The sequence below is a fragment of the Vicia villosa genome, linkage group LG1 (assembly GCF_029867415.1).
Source record: "Vicia villosa cultivar HV-30 ecotype Madison, WI linkage group LG1, Vvil1.0, whole genome shotgun sequence".
Lineage (NCBI taxonomy): Eukaryota > Viridiplantae > Streptophyta > Magnoliopsida > Fabales > Fabaceae > Vicia > Vicia villosa.
The window spans coordinates 237,850,757-237,866,663 of NC_081180.1; the positions used below are offsets into that span (position 1 = coordinate 237,850,757).

Genomic DNA, 15,907 nt, shown 5'->3' on the forward strand with positions numbered 1-15,907 from the left:
ATAAATTTCAGACACTCTTCGCTACATTCGAGTTTTCATCTGTCTTGTGCAAACTCGATAAGGCTGAATTATCCTGGGTATTCCTGCATAGAAACTCTAAGACAATTTGAGAGTGATTGAAATACTATAAGGAAAGTGTTCCGTATACGATTCTAGCCTCGGTCCATTCGGTTTAAATTAATTTTCTAACACTTACCACTTTGTAAATGGAATTATAGAGAGATATTGGACGAAACTGAGATATCACTTGTGGTTGAGCCACCTTTGGAATCAAGCATATATCAGTTTGATTAAAATTCATGACTACACTTGGGTTTCTCCAAATATTTTGCACCAGCTCAGACACTTTGTTCCCGATCGTACTCTACGACTTTTGGTAAACCATGGCTAGGAAGCCATATGGCCCTGGGCTTTCCAAAGGCTCATAGAAAACAAAGCTTCTTTTATTTTAGTAGCTTCCATATGACTATTTAACTTTTAATAATCTTTCGCATCTATCGCCGGATACTTAACGCTCATTTCCATCCACTTACACCAGGTGTTATGGCCTTCAAACATCTTCTAGTAATAGCCATTTACCATTGTTTTGAGCTCATTCTCATCATCTATCCAAATACCTTGGTCATTTTAAGCACAATTATTTTATTCATTCTCCTTCTACTGATGATCTTCATATGATAATATCTTATATTCCAATCACCATCCACCAACTATTTGGATCTGGATCTCTAATACCATATTAACTCTCCCTCTTTTAGAATATCACTCAACTCTTTTTGAAGCTTATTTTCCAAGGATATCATACCTGACTGAAACTTTCCATTATGGATTCTATTCAAAACTCCTTTCAATCTCATCATAAGTTCTTTTTTTTGAACAACATGATCGAAAGTTATGAATTTCTAATCCTTTATGTCGTTCCTGACTTTTGAAAGATTTTCCTCCAAACAAATGTCTTCTTTCCATAAAACCCTTATCATATCATGGTAGGTGCCATTGAGAAGCCAATCACTTTCAAACATGAATTGTCTCTGCCCACCATAATTATGCTGACTGTCTAACATGACAAGTAATGGATGATGATTTGAGAAGTTAACTCTAGTTAAGACCTTCACATGGGCATCTGGGAACTTCATACGACAATCCTCATTGCAAAGGGCTCTATCGAGTTTCTCATAGATTCTTTGCCCACTATGGTAAATTGACCCTCTCCAAGTGAATTTTGGGCCAGTTGTCCCTATGTCCATTAGGTTAAAATTAGTAATACAATCTATGAAAATATTACATTTCCTATTTGACATTGAGGCTCCTCCTTTCTTTTCTGTTACGCTTGCAATGTCATTGAAATCACCCGCAATCATCCACGAATTAGACATCGTCTCTGAAATATTTTCCAAGTCTTCCTAAAAAGCTTTCCTCATATCTTCATTAGGGTTCGCATAGATGGTTGTGAGCATCTAGTTTCTCCTATTTGGAACTCTAACTTTAATATGAATAAACTAAGCACTTTGGAAAATCATGTCAATGTTGAGATAGATGCTACTCCAGACTGTTACGACCGGCTTTAAATTTTAAGTTTTTAAACTTAAACTACAGAGTCGCCACCTATATTTATTCTATCCTAAGGATAAAGGGTAAATATGGGAAAAAAACCTAAACAGAGATGATTCTAGATAAGTCGAGAAATTAGGGTCGAGGGAAGGTGTTAGGCACCCTCAACCCTTCCTTAAGGTTTATAGGGTAACAATATTAAGGTAATGTTTATAAAAAAGGTTTACAACGCAGAAATATGATACAGTTATAGCAAATATATAAACCTAATTTGGTTTTGGGGAAAGGGGACTCGCCTTGTTGCCAAGTGCCTACGTACATCCTTATGGAGGATCAGAGTCTATGTAGTTCGGTTGTGTTGGCGGCCGTTCTTGGAGAAGAAGATGAATAGGTCTAGTTGACTTAGTCAATTATTCCTAAATGTTAATTAATGTTAATTAATAAATTAATCTAAAACCTATTGATCAGTGCATTTTGATGCACGTTCTTCCATGTTTGTACTCAAGCATTTCTTCCATTTGTTTTAATTATTTTTATGTTTTAATATGTTTTTATAATTTATTTTATTTTTAGCTTTATTTAATTTTCGCACTTTATTTTTCAGCTTTAGGAGTCTGCAAGGAAACGATCATAACTAGAGTTCCGGGAGTCCGATTGAGGCGTTCTAATAATCGCCAGAAAGCTAAGAGAGAGAGCTACGACTTTCATGTTGGAGTCAAAGTCAGATTCGGAGCCTATAATTCCCAGTTTTGTGTTTGAAGCTGCAGCACTTTATATTTTCAGTTTCGGGTCGCTAGTTGTGGGTCGAGTTTTGTAATTCGACCCAGTTGGGTCATAAACATTTTTTTGCTTATTTCTAATAGGTCTAGCAGCCACGAAACATTGTTCACTATTCACTATTCACGTTTTTATTATTCACGAATTTATGAGGCAAGCTTGTACGAATTCCATGGAGAACTAATTCCTTTGAGACAATTTGTTGTATTCAGGTTCCGTCCTTGAGGTTATTATAATTATAATTCAGTTCTATTCATTTCAATATTAATCTATGTCTCTTGTTTGCTTAATTCGATTTGCATAGACTATATTGATTTAATTCGAATGGTTGTATGATCCTAACTATAGTCACGTTATCGTTTGCTTAATTCGTTATCGTGTCCGTTTAATTCATGTTTGCTTAATTCATGAAACTTAATCCCGTTTGCTTAATTCGGATAATAGGAACATACAACTTATACTATCAATTGCGTTTGTCAATGGATATTATGATCGAATAGGAATAGATAATCCGCTTAGGAGGTTGGGATTACAATAATCAATGATAGATAGGAACCGAATCAGCAAATTGTCGTTTCAGCTTATTTTATAATCACTTATTTTAATCACTTATTTGCTCTATTGTTTACAAATCAATCTAAAAACATAAACCCCTAATTCAATTTATTGTTGGTTAGTAATAATCAAGAATCCTTGTGAGAACGATATTCGAGTTGTCGTTACTGCTAAACTACTATTTTACAAAATACTCGATTTTGATCCGCGCGCGACAGCGGATCAAATTGGCGCCGTTGCCGGGGAATCTTGTTTTTATTAACTAATATTAGGCATAGTATTGTTGCTAGGTTTTTTTTGTGTTGTGCTTGTTGATTTTCAGGGTTGCAATTCTGGTTGCTGTACAGTGATGAGTTTTTCAGCCTATCAGGTAAGTTTGAAAGCTACTGTTTCGAATCGTTCCGAATTTTTTCCACAAAGTCAGAAATAAATTGGCGAACAGTACTCCTTTAGAATAGAATTCTAAAAGAATTTGACCCTCAAAATCGCAAATTAGTTGTTTTTCTATTTTTTATGAATTATTTACTGTTTTCATAGTGTCAAAAAATTCCCAAAAAAATTCTCAAAATTTTTATTTGTCTTCATTAGATTAAATTTCGTGCTTTTGTATTTTTTGAATTTATTTTAATCATATTTGTTTTTTCGTGTCAAATAAAAATGGGAGACTCATTGGATCAGTTGGCTTATCTTATTAATTTGATGGAAGCAAGAGAACATCAATCGTGCTATCAAATTCATATTCCACTTGCGATTTGCAATATTTGTTCTTCAAATTTTCATGGTAATGATGCATGTCCTATGTTGTTAGATACTAATTTTTATGGTGAGGCCCAAATGGTAGGTGATCTTCAAGGACAATACTCATATATTGAAGAGCAGCCTATTTGGCCATATCAACAATTTCAACAAAATGCATCATTGAAAGCTGACACACAATTATATTTGGAAGAAATTATTAAGCAAATGGATGAAAATAATAAGCAAATGATTGAAAATAATTTGCAATTTCAACAACATATGCAATCTATGTTTCCAGTTAAAAAAGTCCAAGGTGAACAAATAATCTCAAGCGTCCATCAAATTCAAGAGAACGTGATGTTTCATGATGATGTACAACCTGTTGCATCATTAGAGTTAACACAGTGTGATACCAGTCTTGATGAATTTTCAGGTGAGCCCATTAAAACAGTGTTTGTTTCATATGATGAACTCATAGTAAGAAGAAAAAATTCAAGTGAATGCATGAAAGAGATTATGCCACAAAATTTCTTGAAACTTGATTTGGATGAATTATATACTTCTCTTGAAGTAGATAACTCTCTTGAAATTTTTGCTTGTGAATGTGGTGTTTGTAATTTTTGTCTTGAGATTAGTGCAGCCATTTTAGGTGAAGATGGTTTGATGCCAACAACCACTTGTGCAGAAATTCTAGCAAATTCAACAACTCTTGAATTTGACACAAAAAATGTGGATTTTTTCCATATAGCGGAATTTTATTGGGTGGAAATTCTAATTAAGCCAAACAACTTGGAGTTATCTTTCACCATTTGTGCATCTCTTCCACCTATTTTATCTGACTCACAAGCTAAATGTGGATTTTCTATTTTTCATACTTTTGTTATTGCAGGTTTACCATATGTGCAGACTATTCCTCCTAAGCCACCAGATTTTTTACTAATATCTAACTTTACTTGCTATTTACTTTTTCCTATTTCATGTGTTCGTAGTGCAGAAAGGCCTCCACCAAAACCACCAGACATGAAAGCTACATTCCACCCTAACCCCTCGGGTGTGTTCTTTCCTTTCTCTCACTCTTATTTAATAATTATGTCCTTTCATTGAGGACAATGCTTGTTTTAGTGTGGGGGAGGGAATTCTTTGTTTTATTTTGTTTTGTTTTCTTGTTTTGTTTTCTTGTTTTGTTTTCAGTTAAAAAAATAAATAAATATGCATCGTTTTGAAAGTTTTAGGCTATAGACTGATTTGAGTCGAGTTTGCGGAGACTTGGGAAAAATTCACAAGATCGGTATCGTTTTAACACCGTAAGTCTCATGCATATGGAAATTGATTTGAATTTTTTATTATGTTTTAGCCTTAAATTCTCATTCTCTGACAGCTCTTGAGTAGTTTATTTCAGCAGTCGACACCATCTCTCACACACTTTACGCAGGAAAGTCGATGAATATAAGTGATTGTTCCAAAAAAAAAAGGAAAAAGGGAATGCACCTTCTAAGTTTGGTGACCCTCACCCGGTCACTTAACCCAACGGTTGTGGAACCTTCAAAAAAAAGATTTTAAAACTCTTTGTTAGTTGGTTCAGCGGTTTCTGGTGCTGAACTTGGTAGGGAGGATAACGGTCCGATCCCCCGCAACTACAACTGAGCAAACAAAGGGTTATGCCACATAAGTACCAGAACCCCGTGTAGAAAATGATCAGAGTCACTAACCGGTCGTCTTGCTATAAGTGTGTGGAGATAACGGGCTTAATGTGATTGCACCTGAATGAAAAAGAGCAAAAATGATGAGTAAGTTAGGCTATGGTATAATAATATGATTTGAATTGGTTTGTGTATTTAGGAGACTTATGTCTGCACAATTGTGGATTAGTGTTCCTACGATATCCTTAATGTGCAAGATTAGTACCTGTCGATGCAAACTTACACGAATAAGATTTGTAGCCTAGGATGAGTAACTGTTGATGTATTTGTGCTTTCTTTGTTTCGTTTTTCATGTTGCTCGGAGTGCAAAAGTTCAAGTGTGGGGGAATTTGATCAGTGCATTTTGATGCACGTTCTTCCATGTTTGTACTCAAGCATTTCTTCCATTTGTTTTAATTATTTTTATGTTTTAATATGTTTTTATAATTTATTTTATTTTTAGCTTTATTTAATTTTCGCACTTTATTTTTCAGCTTTAGCAGTCTGCACGGAAACGATCATAACTGGAGTTCCGGGAGTCCGATTGAGGCGTTCTAATAATCTCCGGAAAGCTAAGAGAGAGAGCTACAACTTTCATGTTGGAGTCAAAGTCAGATTCGGAGCCTATAATTCCCAGTTTTGTGTTTGAAGCTGCAACACTTTATATTTTCAGTTTCGGGTCGCTAGTAGTGGGCCGGGTTTTGTAATTCGACCCAGTTGGGTCATAAACATTTTTTGGCTGATTTCTAATAGGTTTAGCAGCCACGAAAAATTGTTCACTATTCACTATTCACGTTTTTATTATTCATGAAATTATGAGGCAAGCTTGTACGACTTCCATGGAGAACTAATTCCTTTGAGACAATTTGTTGTATTCAGGTTCCGACCTTGAGGTTATTATAATTATAATTCAGTTCTATTCCTTTCAATATTAATCTATGTCTCTTGTTTGCTTAATTCGATTTGCATAGACTATATTGATTTAATTCGATTGGTTGTATGATCCTAACTATAGTCACGTTATCGTTTGCTTAATTCGTTATCGTGTCCGTTTAATTCATGTTTGCTTAATTCATGAAACTTAATCCCGTTTGCTTAATTCGGATAATAGGAACATACAACTTATACTATCAATTGCGCTTGTCAATGGATATTATGATGGAATAGGAATAGATAATCCGCTTAGGAGGTTGGGATTACAATAATCAATGATAGATAGGAACCGAATCAGCAAATTGTTGTTTCAGCTTATTTTATAATCACTTATTTTAATCACTTATTTGCTCTATTGTTTATAAATCGATCTAAAAACATAAACCCCTAATTCAATTTACTGTTGGTTAGTAATAATCAAGAATCCTTGTGAGAACGATATTCGAGTTGTCGTTACTGCTAAACTACTATTTTACAAAATACTCGATTTTGATCCGCGCGCGACAGCGGATCACCTATGCTATCAAAATTTTTAATCATAAAGCTCTTAATATTAATAATAATAATTAATATAGTGTCACAACATTAGTGAACAATTATCATAATTTTCATTTTCCTGTTTTTTATTATTATAAAAAATAAGAAAAACAATTAAAAAGAGCCCCCCCCCCCCCCCCCCCCCCCCCCTCTTCTTCTAATTTTTTACATTTTTAGAAAATTATTTTATTTTAATTTTGAAGATGTCAAAAGACCATGGTTTATAACAAAAACGTAATTCAAACCTAATTATTGACTAAAAAACGATTTTTATTATATATATGCATATAAAAAAACTATCATTAATTTATAATATTAACAATTAGTATTACTATTAATTATTTAAAAAGTTACACATTTTAATAAATATAAAAACAATAATTTTAAAAAAATATTAAGAAGTGATTAATTGATTTGGTATTCAAAATATATTTATATACATAAGATGTAAAAAAAAAAAACCCCAAGTATATATATATTTTTTAAAACAAGGTTTTCTTTCTTTTTTTAATAAATGGGCTTGAACTCTATTTGGTCCAAAGGACAAAAATTGACAATACAGCCCTTTATTATTGAATACACCTTTAAGAAAGGAAATTCTTTTGAAATTGGCTTTAACAATCACAATGTTAGGCCTTTATTTTCTTTTATGCACCTCCTATAAGTTAAATATAAAAACAAACAAGAATAATAATAATAGCATACCAGATGATATAGGGTAAATTTTGGGGTATGACAGCTGCCCCTGTTCAATCTTCTTAAATCGGAGGATGTAGATTGACTTGTATGTCTGTTGGAGTATGACGGTGGAAGAGGATTGAACACTAGAATACCCAGAAGTTTGCGCTTGCTGGTGCAGGAAGCAGTTTTGGAGATGGGCTTAAAGATGCCATCCAGTTGTTTGACAAGATGCGTGTATAAAGCATATGCTTTTCATACCTGGATCATACGCATTGATTGTATCTGAGGAGAGATGAAGTAATGTCTTACATAAGACTACCTGAAGAGGTTCCTGAGTAGGGTATATCAATGATTGATGTAAAGAAGATTAGGCTTTAAACAAAGCTCCGGAAAAAATGTCTTAGAGAAGACTAACTAAAGGTTCCCTAAAAGGGCGAGAGACGTCTTGGAAAGGATTGGATAAATGTTTTAAGAAGGTTACCTAGAAAGGCATGATATGTCTTAAACAAGACTGACCTAGATAGGCTGAGATATGCCTTAAACAAGACTCAACTAGAACGGCTCTTAGAAAGGATATGAAATGTCTTAAACAAGGTTAACCTCGACATGTCTTAAACAAGACTGGCCTAGAAAGGCTCCTAAAGAGGATAAGAAAGGTCTTTGAGAAGACTACCTAGAAAGGTTCCTAGACAGGATGATAAGCGTCTTGGAAAAGACTACCTAGAAAGGTATGAAATTCTTTGGTTGCTTTTGATTTGCCTTTGAAGAAAGACTCGGAATGAAGCATCAGAATCGTATCTGTGAGCGTTAAGATTGAGTCGTTGATACGATCGCATTTGCACCGTATTTGGATGATAATATCCTTTTGATTATGAAGTGACCTGAAAAGGCAACGTTAATTTTATGCAATGTCATGATGCTTGTGTCATGTAATGAGATTCTCAAAATAAATGGGAATCTTGTGCGTTATGTATGTATGATGATCCCAAATGGTAGGTTGTAAATAATACAGGCGTAGGAATGCCAATTACGCAACAATGCTCCTTGTGTGGTACTAGCGAGATTTCCCCAACATCAGAAATTTTGAGAGACGCACCCCTTAACCCGAAGGAAGTATCCTTAGAGGGAACTCGAATTTTATCATGTCATGCCACGAACCTGATATGCACTGCCCCAGTATTTGAATTCTTGAAAGATATGCCCCCAGTCGATAGGATCCTTGATTGTAAGCCCCTGTAATCCTCGAAATTTTTCCCCTGTTTAGGAGAACCCTCTGTACGTGGTTTCCCCATTCAAGGGTCTTTATTAGAAATGATCGCCTTTAATTAAACCAATTTTGAGATCTCCTTGATGCTAAGTATTGATTTGAATGTGAAGCAGCTGCTTTTCAGAATGAGTCATGCGTTCTGGTCGTATCTGATGGACAGTAATTTACTGAATACTCAGAATGAGATGATGTCTTCTAGAAGATTACCTGAAGAGGTTCCTGGAAAGGACAAGAAACTGTCTTAAACAAGACTGTGCTTTAAACAAAGCTTGGGGAGATTGTGGTGTCGTTTTTTTACCTCCCCATTTCACTTGGGAGGACGGCACGCTAGACCCTTCACGCGAAATTTGGAAGGAGAATGCGCCCGGGGCGGATGAATTTTGTTTCACTTCTTCCTACGATATCACACAACTTTTTAATTATCCTAACGAGTAGGAGAGGAGAAAAAGATCTCAAATAAACCCTAGTAGTTTGCTAAGTGTGGGGATTCACCTAAACTAGAAATTCTAGAGTCCGGGGGGTCGGTTATACATAGGGAAGAGTTTAAGCACCCTACATATCCGTAGTACTCTATGGGAACCTTCTCTGTGTCAATGTGTTTGTGTTTGTTTCTGAATTATTGGGAAAGTTTCTCCTTTGTGTTAGGAGAAGGAATTGAATTGATTTGAAAAAGACAGACAGACTATTTTTTGGTTTTTTATTAGCTCGCTGAGATTCCTTGTGAATCTCATGCCTACATATCCCTAATGGAAGTCAGAGCTTTTTGTAGTTCGGAGAACTAATTAGGGAGATTAATGATTTTTGGTGCCTTGATTGAAGCTCAAGGTTGAAGCTTGAATTAAATCTCTTTTTACAGTAAAGAGACATGAAATCATCTTTACAGAGAGGTATTTCTACTATTCCACCACAAACATTTTTAAAGTGACAGAAAAGCTAAAATGATGTTTCATTAAGAGAGGGAGCCTACTTGGTTGATCAAGTATGACAACCAACATGCCTCTTGAATGAAAGATTCTCAACCAAAATTAGGGAAAGTTGTACAAGCCTGGGCTGTGTGCCAGATCATGTATTTCATGAGTCCTAAGTGGGAGAATGTTTGAAATGATCGTTTGTTTGAAATGATTGTTTGTTTGAAATGATTGTTTGTTTGTGGTGAGATAGGAGAAATACCTATCTATGAAGATGAGCTATGTCTATCTATTGTCTGAAAGATTTGATTTTGAGCTGGCTTGAATGAGGCCCAAGCTTGAGGCTTTTGATTGATTTTATTGACTATGGAGGATGATTTTTACTGGGGATTGACTTGAATTAAGAAGTCTTTGTGTTCTGTACAAAGCCCAGAATTGAGGCTGACTCTAGTTGGAGAGTGTTTATTTGATGGATTTTATTTGGTGTTCTGTACAAAGCCCAAAATTGAGGCTAACTCTTTATTGGGGAAGTTGTTATTTGATGCCTTGTATGAGGCCCAAGGTTGAGGCTGACTTTTTGGGGAGTTTTATTCTGCTGGAGGATTTATCTATTAAAAGACTGATTTTTTTGGAGGCTAACCCTTTCCAGGGGTTTTGGATTTAAAGGAGTGATTTTGGAGGCTAACCCTTTCCAGGGATTTTGGATTAGTTGGGGAAATTATCCTTTGAAAGAATGAATTTTTGGAGGCTAACCCTTTCCAGGGGTTTTGGATTATAGCAGAAAGATTGTCTAATTGAGACTTCTTGTTTAAAGCCTAAGATTAAGGCTGACTCTGATTAAGGATAGACAACTATGGATCCTAGACTTTGCTAAGGAAGATTAATAAAGATAAGGGTGACAGAGACTGTCCATGTCTCTCATTCCAAAAGGTATACTCAATATGAGATTGAGATAATCTTGGCTTGTTTAAAAGTCTGGTTTGAAGAATGGAAGAAACTCACCAGGGTAGGTTGAAAGGTGACTAAAGACCTGTTCCTATGTTTATAAGAAACCTGATGGGTCCTTGTATACAAGCTCAAGAGGAAGCTGGAGATGCTTTTAAGAAGCCTGTGGGTCCTTGTTATAGCACAAGAGAAAGCTATGTAGTTTTGAACTTATTTTGGCTTTAAGCAAATGGGTAAGAGGTTTCACCGGGAATAATTCCTCTTGGGTGGATGTGTTCTATTTTAGTTCTAAGGCTTTTTTCAAGATGTTTCACCGGGAATAATTCATCTTGAGGGTTTGAACTAAAGATCTCTAATTAGGAAAGAGCCTTCACCGGGAAGACATTCTCAATCCTAGGCCATAGTCCTATAATATATATATAGTTTATCTGTCCTAAGGTTTACACTTAGACGTAGTCCTAAACAATATGTATATAGTTTATATTTGACAGTAATTTAAATGAAAGCTTGTAAATTGAAAGCTTGTAAAGCCTAACCTGGATGGAGTGGAGGCCTTTGAAAATGTATGTACAAAGCCTTACCAATAGCTTGGTTGTTTATTAATAACAGTAGAATGTTTATTGAAAACAGTTAAATGTTTTTGAAAACAGAAGAAGTGAAGATGGACATAGGTCACATAGGTATCTGAAGAGTTTCACTGGGAATAATGCCCTTCAAATACCAGAAGAATGTTTTGAAAACAGAAAGAGGATTTTGTAAATACAGTTTTTGAAAACAAACTATGAAAAGAAAAAGGTGTTGGGACTTACACTCTATTAGAGGCCCACTTGAAAATGATTTACTGTTTATGAAAAAAACAGTTGAAAATGATTTGAAATGATTACTGTTGTGAAAACAGTTGAGAAGATGTGAGGTTCTGTTGTTTGAAAACCTCGATCGTCTGTTTACTTTGAAGTTTGAAAACAGTTTGAATTTTGACAAAAGTCAACTTAATTAGAGTAAAGATAATATCTATACCTAATTAAGACCTTAATGATTAGGATTTTATCACTAATAATATTTATGAGATATTAGGTTTTGAAATTTCAATGAAAACATGTATTAAAATATATTTAAAACACTTAAAAACAATACCATTTTTAACCTAATAAAAATATATAAAATAAATAATATTTTTGTGATTTTTTTGATTATTCATAATATATATATATATATATATATATATATATATATATATATATATATATATATATATATTAATTAACAAGTGTGTGAAAAATGAAGTGAAAATGATTTAGTTTAATAGGTGAAATAATTGGTTGAAGTTGTGAAGAAAATAAGTGAGAAAAGTGATAAAAAAAATGGTTTTGGCCCTAAGGAGGCTCGAACCCACGCCCTTGATGACCAACATTCAAAACCTGGCCAACTGAGCTACGCGCTCAGTTTGTATAACATACGCAATGAATTGATTATATTTTAAATAAACCCAGGAGATTCAAATTTGCGCGCCACCATAGTCATTTTCTTCCTTGAGCTCGTGAGAATTCAAATTTCTAGCTCTCTGGTTTCTCAACCAAATGGTATGATGTAAACATTAATTTTGCTCGTTTTTGGACGAGGAACATGGTCATGGGTTCAGAATTAATTTATTCTAAGTGTAACTAACGAATTTCAGTATGAACACGAAGAACACGTAAACCCTAATTTTAAAATTAAATGATGCATAAGATGAATAAATGAATGATGATAAAGGGTTTTCAATCCTCTGATGATGATGAACAAACTGGTATCGAGATATACAAGAAAGAGTACTTGAATAATTGAGTTGGAGTTTGAAAAAATACCTCTGAAAATGGAGGTCGTGAGCTTGATGGAAAACACCTGGGCTTGTATGAACGATCCTAAAAGCTTCCTTGGGACTCAGTGATGCTAACTGAATACTTATTGTGACTTGAATACCTCAGAATTGTTCTACCCGACCCCTTCGATTTGAGCTTCAAGTGAACATGGAGGTTGATGAATCTGCAGTTACAGATGAGCTGCGACCATCTGAATAGCTTCACCACACCCTAAGGAACATGTTTGGATGCTTGGATTTGCTTGACACCTTCTGAATTGCTCTATGGACCTCCAACTGCACGAGCTCCAAAATGAAAGCAACAATGGTGTACCTCCACTTACAGAAGTGATCCAGGTGCTTGATCACCTCAAATGAACCCCCTTGAGATGTTAGAATGCTTACTTTCCAAAGAAGAGCTCTGGTTTGAAGAAAACGATTCTTCTTGCCAAAGAACTTTGAAAAACCATAAGCATGAGAGAGAGAAGGAGAAAGCAAGGAATTGAGTTGCTTTGGTGTGATTAATATGAAGGAGAGAACTTATATTTATAGGCAAATGGTTCTGTATAGATTGAGGGAGTGAGCTTGCTTAATGAAGGAGTTTTGGTTTCTTGGCCATGAAGGAATTCAAGGAATATCCAAAATGCAATGATGGCCAAAACGAGTTTAGCTCCCTATCCATTGATTCCATCTGATCTTAGGGAACATTTCTGATGCAGAATGAGCTCTAATTGGTTGGTGAGAAGATTCCTTTGATGATTCATCCATTTGCCATAAATTCCCAAATGTAATCATTACATAATCACATGTTCTTGTTTTGGGAATCTTCCTCAATCCTTATGCCATGGTGAAAATGAATGCATGGTATGTTTGCCGATGTGTTATGAGTCGTGTAGCATCCGTTTGTGAGGTCATATGCACAAAATTGCAAGGTTTCAAAATGATGCATGACCTATAATTTTCCTTCATGAGGCCAACTTCGAACAAGCATAACTCTTAGCTCAAAATGAATTTGGAGAAGGTTGAGCACAATTTGGAAAGCCCTAAACATCTACTTCAATTCATTAGTTTGGGGTTTCTTCAGAATCATTTGGGAAAATTGTGAAAAATGAGCTCAAAGTTGGAAGAAAACTAGGTTAAAAACACTTAGAAAAATTTCTAAGTTTTTATGACCTAAAGCTTCCAAATTCCAAATCTCTTAAATGATTGATTTTTTGAAAAAAGTTGCATTTTAAGATGTTGTTTTATTTTGCAAGATCTACAACTTTCATGTTGGAAGTTTTTTGAGTTGTGTAGGTGAAATTTTGAATTCCCACAATACCCTTAAAACCCCTAATTCCCGACTTTTTGATCCTTGGTGAATTTTCTTGAATTTCTTTGGTCAAATGACTTTAATGATCATATATTGATGATATTGATCCTTAAAAGTCATGGTTTGACTAAAAACCCTAAAAGTCAAAGGTGGTCCTTAAAAGTCATGGTTTGACTAAAAACCCTAAAAGTCATGGTTTGAAAAGATTTACAGATGCCTTAAAGAAGATTACCTAGAAAGGTTCCTGGAAAGGATGAGGGATATCTTAGAAGATTACCTGAAAAGGTTTTTAGAAAGGGTAAGGAATGTCTTAAAGAAGACTACCTAAAGAGGTTCTTAGGAAGGGATATGTCTTAGAGAGGACTATATGGAAAGACTCCCGAAAATGATGAGAAATACCTGGAAAGGCTCGTAGAAAGGACGAGAAGATGAGTCTTTAAAGAAGACTATCTGAAAAGGCTCCTAGAAAGGATAAGAGATATTTGAACATGTCTTAAAGAAGACTACCTGAAAAGATTAAGAGATATCTTAAAGAAGGCTACCTAGAAAGGTTCCTGGAAAGGATGTGAGACTCGTATTGACACCATCTGATACTGAGTGACCTTTGCATCGTGCCCCCAGGTGATGGACTTTCCCCATGGGCTATTCAGCATCTTTGAGAGATTCCATGGATCTTGATTAGATTGCCCCAAATAAACGGGATAACGACGGGTCATACCCTGTGTATACATTAGCCATCCGAGTCAGGCGTATGTTTCTTCTTTTTGATATGCATTTAAAGCTATTTCGTCTGTTAGTAGGATTTTTGGTCATTAGCCATGCCCCATGCAACTTCTCCCTGATAGACAAGTATGATTTACAATGAAATTCATAAGATGCGAATGCATATATCTGTCTTGAAAGTTTAAAAACATTTTTGAGTAAAAAGAAATTTTTTTTTTTAGGAAAGTGATATCAACTCAAGAGTTATAGTAGACCTTAAGGAGTCAGGATACCTTTTGGTAACGGTATGCTTTCGAACTAACCATGCTTCAGTTAGGACTTTTAAGGGTTGTAACGTGGCCTGGTTCACAGTTTTAAGAAACAAAGGATAATGGCTCGAAGTTTATTTATACCCATCCCAATCTTCGTGATGTTCTCCAGTCCTATGCTCAGTTAACTATGCATTTAAGCTCCAAAAGACTTTGGGAATTATAATATTGACATTTATGATGGTTCAAAAACCAAAGGTTTATTTGCAAAGGCAATCATCCTCCTTTTTTGTAATATTTTCCTTTTGTCGAGGGTATGTAGTGACCCTTTTTTGACTTTGTTATCACCAACTTTTGCCCGAACTGTTTATTTTAAGACTACAGTCAGCGGGATGCCCCAATTTTGCCTAAGTCTCCTTCATAGGTTTTTTTTTGACTTAGCAGGCCTTGCGTCGTTTTTGCTTTTTCTTTGTGGAGATTGACTGCCAGCCTTAATGATGACGGGGAACCATCGGTGATTATGTTCAAAGGAACAATTTGGAATAGTTAAGTTAACTTTGCAGCTACCCTACCCCGGGTTATGTTTTAAGGGTTTCATTTTGTACGTGTGTCGCACGCTCGCGAAAAATGAACAGAGTCGCCACCAATATATTTATCCCATAAGGGAAAGGAATATCAGGAAACCTAACAAAGGAAGGAACAGGGTCTTGCGACCAGAGAATCTAGGTACGGGAGTCGGTTACGCAAGGGGAAGGTACTAGCACCCCTCGCGCCCATCGTACTCGATGGTATCCACCTATGTTTGTTTCTATCTAAAGGGTGTGTACTATGTCTATGTCTATATCTAAATGCGAATGAATGCAAAAGAAATACGGGGAAAAGAAGGAATTATTTACAAGTGTGCTCGTTCAAGCCCCGCGACTTGATGCCTACGTATCCTTTTCAGGAATCAGAGCGCCGTAGTTCGGCTAAAGATTTTCTGTTTGTTTTTGTGTTTTTTAGTTGGGCGGAGTTAACGCTCGCGCTCTTGCATAAGGGATCGACCTAGGATGCAATAGAGCGGAGATAACAATGCCCTTAAGAAAGGAGAGAAAGAGAGAGTTTGAGTGTTTCGAGGAAATCCCTAAAGCAAGGGAAACTCGAGTTACTCTTTGGTTTGTCTTTTTTAGAATTTGGGAACTTACGCCCGAATGGTTCCCTAAAGCAAGGGAGATCC

At 35.4% G+C, this 15,907-nt stretch overlaps 1 protein-coding gene across 1 annotated transcript; it reads right to left on the minus strand.

Annotated features, from left to right (window-relative positions):
* Positions 1-902: 902 nt before the first annotated feature.
* Positions 903-1,376, minus strand: LOC131597117 (uncharacterized). The gene has a single exon (XM_058869832.1). It carries the CDS (start codon positions 1,374-1,376, stop codon positions 903-905), a length of 474 nt encoding a protein of 157 aa, XP_058725815.1.
* Between the last annotated feature and the right edge of the window lie 14,531 nt (positions 1,377-15,907).